The sequence below is a fragment of the Lathamus discolor genome, chromosome 7 (genome assembly GCF_037157495.1).
Source record: "Lathamus discolor isolate bLatDis1 chromosome 7, bLatDis1.hap1, whole genome shotgun sequence".
In the NCBI taxonomy this organism is placed as follows: domain Eukaryota; kingdom Metazoa; phylum Chordata; class Aves; order Psittaciformes; family Psittacidae; genus Lathamus; species Lathamus discolor.
In genome coordinates, this window is record NC_088890.1 from 20,547,359 (window position 1) to 20,560,925 (window position 13,567).

The 13,567-nt window shown below is 45.1% G+C and overlaps 1 protein-coding gene across 2 annotated transcripts in view; it reads right to left on the reverse strand.

Moving 5' to 3' along the window:
* Positions 1–13,567, reverse strand: part of VGLL4 (vestigial like family member 4) — a 76,881-nt gene that overhangs the window by 43,651 nt on the left and 19,663 nt on the right. Inside the window, exon 1 of one of the 2 annotated variants that reach the window (XM_065687727.1) lies at positions 794–1,215. The exons of the other annotated variant lie outside the window; for it this stretch is intronic. Within the exon in view, the coding sequence (XP_065543799.1) occupies positions 794–875 (82 nt within the window). The 5' untranslated portion in view covers positions 876–1,215. Of the gene's footprint in view, positions 1–793; positions 1,216–13,567 lie in introns of those variants that run through there. 2 annotated transcript variants of the gene reach the window in all.

The window sequence follows — 13,567 nt, forward strand, 5'->3', positions numbered from 1 at the left end:
CAAACTGCACGTAGATAAAACTCCACTCGAGTACGAGTTTCACCCCGTTACCTCAAGCAACTTCCAAGCAGGGCTGTGAACGCTAACAAGAGGAAGACTGAACCTTAGCTGACGACAACATCAGTAAGATTCAGAGTGCGGGAAGAGCAGAAAACCTCCGTTTTCCAACTAGTTGTGTAATTCTTTCCCCGGGGACAGGAGCGTGGGGCGGTTCTGGGGGGGCGGAGGAGGGGCGGCCTCTCGCCGGGGCTCTGCGCGGCGTGCGGGGAAGGAGAAGCCGAACAATGGGCGGCTCTGTGCTGCCGCCGGCGCTTCGCCAGCCCCGGGGCCGGCCCGCGGGACCCGGCCGGGCCCCAGCGCCAGCCTTCGGAGCCCCGCTGCGGGCAGTGCCCCGGGCCCACCCGCCGCGGAACAGCCTCCGGCCCCAGAGCGGGCCCGGTGATGGGGACTGACGCCGGGTAACTCGCATCCGCCTGACGAAGTACTTCTGGTGCAGCTGCAGGCGCTGCCGCAAAGCCCCTGCCTGCCGCGGCCCGTTGAACCGGCCGAACGGACCGTGTCTGCGCGAAAACGGGACCTGACAGCAAAAAACCTCTTTACGAACCCCTTCCCCGCCCCCCCCCCAAAAAAAAAAGCAATTAGAAAGAACTAAACCCCTTTCCCCAAACCAAGCTTTAGCAGCACAGACTGCGAGGTGCCCCCGACCGTCCGCGATCCCGTTTCCAGAGCACAAACCGCGCTTACGAACAGGACGCGCACCGACAAAAGGCGCTCCGCGGCGCGGAACCATTACCTTCGTAGCACAGAATGCCGATGTTGTTGTTCATCTTGTCCAAGTACTGGTAGTTCAACAGGTCCATCTTCATAAACAGCATTTATCGTGCTGGCAGAACGGACCAGCGCGCTCGCTGCCGCCGGGGCTCGGGGAGGGGGCGGCCGGGGGACGCGCCCGGCTTCCAGCGGTACCAACGCGGGGCGCAGCCTCCCGCGGGCCGGCAGCGGGGTGGGGGGAGCGCGGAGCGGTTACAGCGCGCACGCGGCCCCTGCCGAGCTCCGGGAGCTAACACGGTCTGCGTGCTCCCATAGGGAACGCGCGGCGGCGGCGGCGCCGAGGGGAGGCCCGGGAGGACGCCGAGGACAAAGGCGCGGTCCCGCCCGCGGCCCGCCGCGCGCTGCCTGCCCGCCTGCCTGCCTGCCTGCCTGCCTGTGCGGACACGCGGGCTGCGCGCACCCCGCCGCGCATGCGCAGAGCGCGCCCCGCGGCTGAGGGGAGGAGAGCGGCCTGTGCCGGGCAGAGGCGCAGCGGGGGCGGCTCCGTGAGCAGGGGCCCGTCCGTCGGGGTGAAATCGGCTCTGCTGCTCGTTTGCTTCATTTCCTGGCGCGGCCTCGGGCAAGGCCAGTGCTGGTGCAGTGAAAATAACAATTTTACATGGTCAGAGCGGAACAGCAGCTCTGGTGGGACACAGACAAGTAAAGCTGGAGAAGTGAGGTGTGCGGGGCATGCACTGCACGCACGTCCTGCCACAGGTCAACCGGGACACGGCACGGGGAAGTTAAACATCCTGCACTTCTAACAGCTGCTGAAACGGCAGTTTCAAAGGCACCGATGATGGGGAGTTCTTCCCTGTGCGGGTGCTGAGGCGCTGGCACAGGGTGCCCAGAGAAGCTGTGGCTGCCCCATCCCTGGCAGTGCTCAAGGCCAGGTTGGACACAGGGGCTTGGAGCAAGCTGCTCCAGTGGAAGGGGGCCCTGCCCGTGGCAGGGGTTGGCGCTGGAGGAGCTTTGAGGTCCCTTCCAACACAAACCAGGCTGTGAGTGTTGCAGGAGCTGCTCTCCCCTCAGGTTGTGGCTGCCCTTCTGCAACCCAGGCCTCAGCCACAAAGGCAGAGTAAGTGGGCAGAGCACCTGCACAGGTAATGAACATGTGCTCACTTGATGGGCATCACTTTGCATTTCCTGTGGCTGATCAGCACCTGACATCTGAGTTGATAAAAAAAAAAAAAAGATAAATACTAGGAAAGTTTGGTGTAAGACAGCAAAGAAAGAACAGAGAAAAGAAAAGAAAAAGCTAAGCTAATGGAGTCCTGATCTTCCTCCTGCCTCCCTCTGCCCGCTTGGCTCAGAACACATCCTGCCCTTCCAGGATGAGGAGCTCTAACAGGACACACAGGAGCAGAGAGTCACTGGGAACCAGAAGCAAACTTCCATTTCCACTTGAGAATTTCTCCCCTCTATTAGAAAAGGAGACTATCATAGAATGGAATCACAGAATAGTTTGGGTTACATTACAGAGGCAACCTGTGGAGCAACATTTTGTGAAGACATTGAGAAGTACTGTTTGAATGCTCTGGGTATTTCAGTGAGACCAGACAACCTACCTTACACTGATAAACAGGAATAAAAAATTTATCCCCAGGGATGATTCCCTAGAACCCAAATACGGTTTTTCCTCGCTTGAGATACAAAAAAGTAGTCCTACCCACACGCCTCAGTTGCAGGAGAAAGCCCAACAGAGCTGAATTCAACACAGCACACAACAAATCCCCTGACTGGAATTCTGCACTGCTGGGAAGATGAAGGTCAAGATGAAGGCCTTTTAGTGATTGTTTATATGCAACAAGGGCACTCTCCTAATTGGAAGTGCAATTAATCTTTTGAGACTTCAATATGGTGTAAGAACTTACGGGTCCTCTTCACTAACAGTGCATTTCTTGGATGGTACCTAGTAAAAAGGTTGCAGTTGCTTTTCTGCCTCGCAAGGATTTGTCACCACAAAAACTGCACCACACATCTCCAGCCCAAAGGACTATGTGCTGTTCTGTAGGAAGGGAAGTGTCTTTAATAAAGAACATTACAATGTTTAAGCAGGGGGACTAGAAGTTTTATATAGCAGATCATGTTGTGCCTACTCAAAAATATTTTATGCTAATGCTTCAGATTAAATGAGCCATTTCATAAAGGCATCAAGAGAGGCCTAAGTCCTTTAAGATATAAACTGCGACAAAAGTCCATACCTACAACATTAACAAAAGAGAGGCACATTTCTTACTTGAGTATGATAAAGCTTTTGGGGAAAAGCATTTCTGATATGTACAGTTTTTACTATAGAGAGCATCCCTGAAATCACTTAATACAACACATTTAATAGATGCTTGGGAAGGATATGAAGAGCTAAGAATTTATTTTTTCCAATATAAAATACTTGACTTTTTTCTCCAGAAAATGCAGGTGATGAGGAAGAAAATAATATTCTAAACTTACTTAGAGCAGTGGTCTACAAGAGAGGGCTTGCACACAGTGTGTTAGCTACAGAAGGGTATTACAGTTCAAAGTCCAATGTGAATTCCTCTCTGTATTCAAAGATACATATTTCTCAGTTTGTCTGGAAAAGCAAAGTTGGGGATTGCCTATAGCTCCCTGACTACTCAGTAGTGCTGTGCAGATGCTAATGAAGAAGTTAACTCTTCTTCATTAGAATAGTAGACACTGGTCTACAGGTTTTTAGAAAGCACTTTAATATGTGAATGGCTTTCAGCAGTGCAGGACACCCTGTGATTAACATTGTCAAATGTTGTGTAATGAACTTAGATGCTTCAGATTAAATAATAATAAACTGGTGCCAAACCCTGGGAATTTTATTAATTTCTAAATTAAAATATCTATACTGAAAGGCAATGCCTAGTGAAAGAACAGGGGGAGAAATCACACAAGTAATGTATCTAAAGCATTCTAAAACAACAATCCATTCATAAGAAATCATTCTTTGAAAGAAAACCAGCAGACATTAACCTTAAATACCGACTTAAATATGGGTCACCCTAAAGTACTCTGTTCTTGACAGCAAAGAATTCCCAACTGTGTAATTCAGACTGCTGTCCATCAAACACTTCACCACTGTGAGATACCATTCACCGAACTGGAAGCAATAATTGATGCATCAGCAGGTTAAATGCAATATACATAGAAAAAACAGCTATTAACATCACCCCGGGGCCTTTGTTAGTTCATTCTGTTCTACATATTGATAGTTTCAAACACAGTTACATGCTGTAGTATCTCTGCTTTATATTAGCTAGAATACTTCTTACAGGATTGCACACACTTTTCTTCTGTAAGGCAGATAAATACCATTATCTATGAACAAGATGTTTGAAACACTGAACTTTTAACACAACAGCATCCCCTAGAGGTAGCTGAAAATCCACACGTGTCCTGAATCACTCTCGAGGTCACGCTGAAGTACCTTGGGATTGATTCTCAGCATCCCATAAAGCAGATGAGATCAACCTCTTAAAGCTCTAACACACTTTAATACAGAAAGCAAATTCAGTCTTCACACACGAATGTCTTATCACAGAAGTACTCCGAGGCAAGGAAAGCAAATGAGGAAAAAAACCAGCCAACCAAGCAAACAAAAGGAAGTTCTAAAGAACAGGTCAATCACCACTGTCAAAACTAGGAGGCTAAATATGTATTTTTGACAGGACAAAGGATAATGGGTTCAACTGTCAACAGGGGAGGTTCAAGTTAGGCCTTAGGCAGAAGCTCTTCCCTGTGAGGGTGCTGAGGCGCTGGCACAGGGTGCCCAGAGAAGCTGTGGCTGCCCCATCCCTGGCAGTGCTCAAGGCCAGGTTGGACACAGGGGCTTGGAGCAAGCTGCTGTAGCGGAAGGTGTCCCTGCCCATGGCAGGGGGTTGGAACTGGGTGACCGTTAAGGTCCCTTCCAACCCAAACCACTCTGTTTTCAGCATGATACCAGCTGAGAATCAACACCATAAAAGACCAATGTTCAAGCCGTTCACTTGAACACAACTGACATTTCAACCTTGATCATCAGCAGGAACTATTTCTACAGTGACCAATTTTGCAATGTAGGAAAAAAAACCCAAAACAGTCTTTATAGAGGTGAGACACACTCTGATGTGGAACATCCAGTATTGCTCAGTATAATTCTGTTTTGAATGGACAGAAGTATGTGTTGCAGCTCTGGAGGTAAGAGAGGTATTTATGATACACTGCCTTTTAGCTGATATCTCACCATTCTCCAAGGAGGAGGTGGAGGAATAAAGCAGGAGCACTTAGCTACAGATTTTACTACTTTTCTTCAGCCAAAACATGAGCAAACCTAACAGCTGCTAGGTGGCGATGTGCCTGAAGGGAAAACACTGCTGATGGTTTTCTACCCGCCCAACTGCACAATTGCCACACTTACCACCTCGGGTTTTATTATTTCAGTTAGAATACATTTCACAGGTAAAAAGCACAGGAAAAGTCTCATTTAATCAAGATGGAGTGTTCGCTTTTAAATACATTCAGATATAGTAAGGAATACAGTTAAAACGTATTAAATACACAGGATGCTCAGAAGTGCATGATAAGGAAAATGACATTTCTGGTTTCTTACAAGCAGCCATCTCAAGATCTTTGATCACAAACTACCTTCTCTTTTTCACAGCCCTAGAAAATAAATCAATAAAAGCAATCCCTAGCAGGAAGCACACCTCTGAATGAAAACCAGTGCATTCCTTCTTGTTTTACCAGCCCTCTGCTAGCCAAAGGTTTCAACAATATGCCAGACATTATAGAACATGGTTTTATTATTACCAGTGGACTTCCTTAGGCCTGATATTAAGTTGTAGCAATAGAATTTGTATGTTCTCTTTCATTCTTGTCATACCCTAACTTAGGCAATCCTGCTTAGAAAACAGTCATATCTAGCAAGGAAATCTGTTTATGAGTGCGCATGTGTACTTGTCTGCTTCCATTATAAGCCACTGGGTCACTCAAGACAGGAAGCTCTCTACTGCCTGAAGGACCAAGCCAGCAGACATCCTGCTCTCAGCTCCCTGCTGGCCTAGTAAGAATAGAACTGCCAGGGAAACAAAAAACCATAGTGATGCCCAAAACTAGCTTGAGTTGCAAGCCTCCTAGAGTCCTGGTACTGGCTTGTCTGCACTGGGGGCTGGATGTTTTTATGTATTTTTTAAATGTTTAGCTGTCCTGCGGTTCTTATTCTCTGTTAGTCACTTTTTGGAAGACATTTAAAGAATGTATTTACCTTGTGAATGTAAATACAAAATTCAGCTCACTTATTTGTAAATATTTAGCCATTTAGAAGCAGCCGTTTCACACCAGATCAAAAACCTCTAAGATATTTATCAACTCAGAAAGCTTTCAGTTAGTTTGCTCTCATCGGCAACAGCCTGCTCCCTCTGTTCTCCAGTATCCCTCCATCACCTCCAGAAAGCTATTTGTCTCCTACTCCAAAACTAAATGCACTCTTCTACTGTACCATAGACTGTTTACATGAAGGAAGTGAGGCAAGGGTAACAGGACAATAAAAACAGGAACAAAGGAAGGGACACAGACAAGCCACCACTGCAGCCTGCTCTTGGGTTTAATGGTTCGTTGGGGTTTTTTTCACAATAGCTACATTTAGCTCTCTGGGTCAAACTAAAATAGGCCAGAAGATGGTGTTTGATGGCTCTGGCAGCAGCTGCTGCCCTAGCAGGTACTTCTTGTCTCCAGAAAGCAGCAGACAGCAATTTAGGAAGCAGCACACTTTGCTTCCATCAGCTGGATCGTGCTGACCCAGGACTTGAACTACATCCTTTGATTACCTCCTGTTCCCTCACTGTGGCACAAAGCTGTAACTCCTGGTTATTTCAAAGCTCAGAGTGCGTGTAAGATTTTTGTAATGAATGGTGAGCAGGAGCATGCAGAGTACACATTCTGCTGGTCCGGTTACAGCTAAAGAACTATTCCGCAGTCACTAAGGACTGCAGGGCAGTGGAGGTGATGTGCCAGCTGATCCTTCCAAATATCTTCCAAGTTCTACAAGGTGAAATACAACTGAGAAGTGTTCAATGGCACCTGATTTGTCTTGACTGCATTCTTTGCCTGCTTATGTGAACTGAACAGCAGGCTGGGAAGATCAGGTTTACCAGGAATATTTTTCATTCCTCAGTAGTACTTTGCAGTTAACAATTCGCTGGTGTTTTCCTCTTTGTTCTCTTCAGCTGGGCTGAGAACACTTCAAAAAGGCAGCCAGAATACATAACCGATAAATCTAGTTTATCTAGGTTGAAAAAATGTTGTTTGCTAATTAAAATCTTGATAATCTTCCCTGTTATTTGCATACTAATTGAAATTTCTGAAGGATTGATGATATAATCACAAATGTAATTTATCTTAAACTACAAAGAGTTTCAAACACAGTCAAAGCCTCTGGATGCACACAGTGAACTGTTAACTCTGCTGTGCCCAAACATTGTGTAAACAGGGAAAAGATTTAATATTTTTCCAATATGAGAAATGAGAAGAAAAAAAAAAGTAAGAAAAGAGAGTGTATGAAAGAAATCAAGCCAATTCTAAGTCAGCTTGGTTGGTGCTCGAGCATCTAAAACACTTCTTACTTAGAGAAGTTCTGAGCCAGACCATGTTTAGAGGCTAGATTTCAGAATTACTGTGCATACCCCTCAGCTTTGGGAAGAAGCAAATCCAGTTTCAAGAAACCACTAATTACAGGGTTTAGAAATAAAGCAAAGAGCTCAAAGATTGCTAAAGTCTTTGAAAAGTTTCCCCCTTCATAACTCGCTTGGCGACACATAAAATGTACTCACAGGACCTAATTCAAGTTCAGGTCAATGTATGGACATCTACTTCAGTGTGCAGAGTTGACCTTGCTTACATAAAGACGGAGTATCATAGGCCACACAGGTGACAACCGTGTACGTGAGATAAAACCATGAATCCCAACACTGTCTTGCTAAGAACCACTCAGTAAAACCAAGTACAGCTTTTGTTATAGAAGAAATTAATTTTGGCTTTTAAACATTAAAGTAATTACTTATCCTCAATGCTAGGATAGAAATGTTAATAAGTACCTATTACAGCACCCAATTTAATAACTTGCAACCTACTACTTCATTAAGTTAAAATGAAATATCATTCAAGTTCTAATACTATCCTTTTCCAGCTGATGGTCTTATTCTCCACAATTTTAACAGTATTTGACCTTAATAAATTATTTTACCACACTATAAAACCCCACCACCCTAAACACACATTCACTTATTACCAACTGCAGTGCTCACAAAACTCCAGCCACCCACAGCACTGCACCCTTGCTCAAGAGGCTGATGGGATCTGTTGTCCCCTAAATCCACTAGAAGAGAACAAGAGAAAAGAACCACCACATTCCGCTACCAAAGTGTTGCCCTTGTGTTGCTTAAAGTAGCAGTACAAGAAAAAAATGCTTTAACTGCATGTATGGACATATACATGTGCATGTGCATAGTATGTGACACGCATGTGGAATGTGAAAGTGGTATTGATTCTACTAGAGAGTGCATTTAGTCACTAGAGAGAAAGCCTGTACAAATTCACAGGACTCAGAAACAATACCGCTGTCTACACAGGTCTGAGGGAAAACCTTTCAGAAGGGGTCAGCCCTCCAAAAACACAAATACCAGCTCCAAAAGTTCATGCTCTCAAGCCTTGACAAGTACTGACAGTGAATGCCGTGACAGTACTAGGAAGATGAAACCCTACTCTTTCCCAGTGGATCAAAGTTACCGTTTCCAGTTCTAGGGGAACACAAGGGAAGACATTTTTCCTTCCAGAAAAGTAATTTTTAGTCCCAAAATCAAACCTAGAGGCCGCTGAAAATTCTCCATGAAAACTGTTTTTCAATGGAAGCAGCATGAGCTTTTCCTACTGTGCTACTACGAGACCAGTAATATACCGTCTTCTTCCAAAGTGCTGGGAAAGAGCAGAGTCCTCCTGGGTATAATGAAGTCTACATACTCTGAGAGGGTAAAAACGGCATTATTATGGGACAGGACTGGCGGCTAAAGAGAAAGGGGTCCTGATAGTCCCAGTATCCCCTTCTGATGAACACTCCATTGTAAAGGAAATTCCATTGTAAATAGACAGATCCCAGCTCCCACGCAAGGAAAAATTAAAAGTGAGCTGTAGGAGGTGAGCTGAGTAATGACACAAGTCATGTTCTTGCCAAAATTCTGTGCTTCCTGCTTCCAGAAGGTAGAGAAATGGAACTGTCATATGAAAAGGATTGCTCAGGTTGGGTCAGGAGAGTGAAACAAGGAGTCATATCATTGGTCTGAATTGCTGATCTGTTGAAATGATGATAAATGAACAGGCAAATAGGCATAACATGTACCAACAGGCATTTAAACCGTGCACGGAAGTATGGTACTCTATCCCCCAAAATCAAAGGCTCCCAGTTTACAGCCTTAACTTTTAGTATAACTTAGTTTATGCCAGTGTTAATCGGTCTAGAAGCACGACTCCGACAGGAGTGAGTAGACTGGACTAAACTGCTTGGTGAGCTACATAGCACCCAAAGTGCACGTATGTACCAGGCTGAATGCTGGGTTTGCTGCTGTTCTTAGCTGAGCTGGGATTTGTTTTAAAGGAAGTAGCAAAAAGGTTACAAACAAAAAAAACCCCAAACAAGCAAACAAAAAACTATTTAAAAAGCCAAAACCCCCGAGCTGGGGATGTTCTACTCCTGCCATTACAAGCCTTGGCTAGCTTCTTTCAGGATAAATAGTGTTACATATGCTTTTTAACACACGCAAATGCTTAAAGAGTGTCACAATGGTTGTAAAAATCCAACACAAGTTAAACAATGCCAGGAAGAAGATTTTTGGCGGTAGCCTGGTGTGCCACCCATACACAGTTGTAGCGCATGATCCCGCTTGGTTACCTTGCGGGCTGAATTCCCACAGGACCTCACCTCATTTTGTGTAAAGAAAGATTTACTGGCTCTGGTCCTGAATAATGATTAAATTGAACCATATCAAAGAGGTGTTGTGAAGATTAATTAAAAGGTTTATGAAGCTTTGTGGCAATTCAGCGATAAGTGCCATATAAAAAACTACAAGGAACTGAAAAGTCCTGCCTGTTGAGCTTTGTTTGAATAGTGGGCACAAATGAAGGTAAGGCTCCACACTAAGCAGTCTGAAAAAACCCACCCAAATATCACACAGCTCTTTCAGTAAGCATGGGCCCTCTCAGTAAGCAAGACTAATGTCTTACGTAAAAAGTAGCTTATGATAAGGATCGCTCTATACCATGGATTCTTGACAGAGAAGCTGAGTCTTCAAAAATCAAAACTCAAAGCTTTAACACAGTATTTCAGTAGGAATTACCTAACGGGGCAAGTCAAAAAAGAACAGAACCCCCCAAGCACTGTCCCCATTACGGCACAAAACTAGTACCCACGCATGTATTAACTACTGGCTGAACAACTTCCATCTGACAAACAGGCAAAATGCTCACGAGAGCCTTCTGTGGTGTCCCCTTCTCAGCCAACAGTATTGCCCTTAGGCTGGTTTGTGACCTCTGATGCCAGCCTCACTCCTCTCCTGTAGCTAGTCCTATCACCCGAGCCTCGGACTCCCATGTTCATTTCCAGTACTCCTTTACTAGTACCTACTTGTCCCAGACTCTTGCCCAACCAGCCCCAATTGCCATGCTCTCCTGCCAACATCCATTCCTGCCTTCCCACACACGCCCTCCGCTCAGACACCTCACCTGGGCCCGCTTCCCCCCTCTCTGCCCTGGTCTCACACCTCAGGAGGTCAGTGCTGGAGATGCTCAAGCCAGGCAGCTTCTCCTGTGCAGTGCCAGGCCCTGAGCAGGGGCTAACGCTGCCATTTCCCCTCTGCCCTGCGCCCTGTGGCCAGGCAGCTCCACTCACCTGCGGCATGTTCAGTGTAGGCAGAAAGAGCCAGAACAGGGCCAACACCACTGAGGTGCTCATTAAACGGACTTTTACATGGGCAGGAGAAAGCGCACAGAGATCAGACTTCAAACCCCTCCTCCGGAACAGCAGGTCACCAGAATTAATGGGGTTTTAAATAGGGACAATGAAATATCCAATTATTTTCTATCTTAGTTTTTGAAAAAGGCAGCTCATTCTGAATGAAGTTACAGGATGTATATGAGGATGATCAGGGGACTGGAGCACCTCCCGTATGAAGACAGGCTGAGGAAGTTGGGGCTGTTCAGCCTGGAGAAGAGAAGGCTGCGTGGAGACCTCATAGCAGCCTTCCAGTACCTGAAGGGGGCCTGTAGGGATGCTGGGGAGGGACTCTTCATCAGGGACTGTAATGATAAGAGAAGGGGTAACGGGTTAAAACTTAAACAGGGGAAGTTTAGATTGGATATAAGGAGGAAGTTCCTTACTGTGAGGGTGGTGAGGCACTGGAATAGGCTCCCCAGGGAAGGTCTGAATGCTCCATCCCTGGCAGTGTTCAAGGCCAGGTTGGACGAAGCCTTGTGTGGGATGGTTTAGTGTGAGGTGTCCCTGCCCATGGCAGGGGGGTTGGAACTGGATGATCTTAAGGTCCTTTCCAACCCGAACTATTCTATGATTCTATGATATGTACATCCATGTATACGTACACATGTGTATATATAATGACTTTAAAAAAAAAAAAGGCTCATTTTTCTCCATACCATCACTGCCTCAGCTGATTAAAACAGAGCTGATATGAAATACATTTCCCCATGCGTGCTATTGGCTTAACTGAAAATAAACAGCCAAAGAAATAAACCATTAGCAATACACAGCTTAAAGAGAATCCATGACCCATTTTGCTTAGGTTTGGAAATGCTCTATTTTGTTTATCACAGACTTTTTTTTAAATAGATACTCTACTAAATTGTTCTGTGTTCTCAGAAGTGTTTTAAAATACGCTTTTGAGAGTGCTGCTCAGTGGAATAAGGACAAGAAGTGTTAGAACTGTTTAAAACAAGAAAAAACTCAAGTTATTATTCTCAATTTTTCAATCTATGTGTGCATAAATCAAATCCTCCATGAAATGATGTTAAGATCCCATAGCAAAGAAAGGAAAGCAACTATTGCCACCAAAATTAATCCTACAGGCTGTAGTGGAAGAGGATTAGTGAAACAATTCACTGCATCTCCTGCAAGTCAGAATGTATCTGTCACACCAGGTAATAAACCCCTGTGATGTCTATGCACGTGGCATAGCCTACAAAGTACATGACAACTATTTGCAACTAAAAGAGAGATGCATAAACCCCAGGAAACAGCCTCCATTTCCCAGCAGCTTACCCGAGTCCTTCCTCTGCCAGTCGTTTTGGGTGTGGATTTAAACATCTAAGGGGCAAAGCTGTATCTAAAGAACAAAAGCAATCCAAAAGAGAGCCCTCTGCACAAACTGCTCCAGCTGTCTGCTGCTGAGCTGCGGAACCAGCCCCAGCTTCAGCTCACAACATGTTTCCCTTGGCTGGGATGCTGCTCCACCAAAGGAGCTGACAGCACTTACGGAACCAGCTCTAGGGCAGGGCGAGAGCGCACCGCTACAGCTGGAGAGAGCAGCTAAACCCTGCTCCTCCACAGTGATATCACACGCTCCTGTCCACACTTGCAGTCACATGAAATGCAAAGCACCAGATACGTGGATGAATAACAATTTAAACCCACAGCACTGCAACTAACAAAGATTTCCAACTATTTCATACATCTGCCTGAAGACAAATCAAGTTAAGCAGAGATACAACAGTGCTCGGGTCAACACAACAAAATTCTGATGTGCTCAGAACAGTATTTAAAGTTCCATATTTCCAAACGTAACAACAGACTGTGCGGAGTGAGTGAAATAAGGAAAAACCAGAAGCAGATAGCCTTGCCCTTTTTCCCCCCTGTGTTCTTTATGTTGCAATCCCATAATATTGCAAGTTTTGCAATACTGATGTTTTCCTTAAAGCCCCATTTCTCCCAAGGGCATCTGAAGACATTGCACATAATTCAACTTTTTTTAAGCTTTTAATTCTAACAGATAAACAAAGACTCATGTAAATTATGCCTCTGAGTGAGTCCTAAAGCTCAAAACTAGAAAGCAGTGACTCCCAACCCAAGTTCTCACACTTCTGAAGGCCGATCATCCAGTGCTAAAATGCTTGGGTTTGGCAGAACACAGAACTAAAGAACAGTGTAGATGGATAAAGACTGTAAAAATATGTTTTCTTCTTAGACATCTCATCAAATGCACTCAGTCATTTAGATATGTCCAGTCTCAGGACAAATTCACTGTCTTCATCTTTCTCTGAGGTCAGACATTCGGACACCCATAGCACAAAACTGAAGAAATTACCATATGGAAATGTTTGTGGCAGGTTCTCAGAGGGCATTTTCCAGTTACTTCCCACACAGACAAGAAGAAATGTAACTAAACTGAACTGAAGCCATTGTGATCAGTACTTCCATTTTAAAATGTTTAATAAAAAGGTTAATTTTCTACCATCTAATACAGACAACATAAGAGAAATATTATGTAGATAGAATTTCTATCTCCAAGGAACTTAGAAAACCCAAATACATTCAGTTTCCTCCTGAGGCAAGTATCACACCTCTGTTGCAGCTGGAGAAATCAAGGCAGGAAGATGAGATTCACCTGAAGGCACAGAAGCTAGTCAGTTCCTGACTCTGTGCTGGGCCAAAGACCACACCTTGCTTTCATCCACTCTAGTAATTAAAAATAAAAGAATCTGTGGTCTGTATATTCTT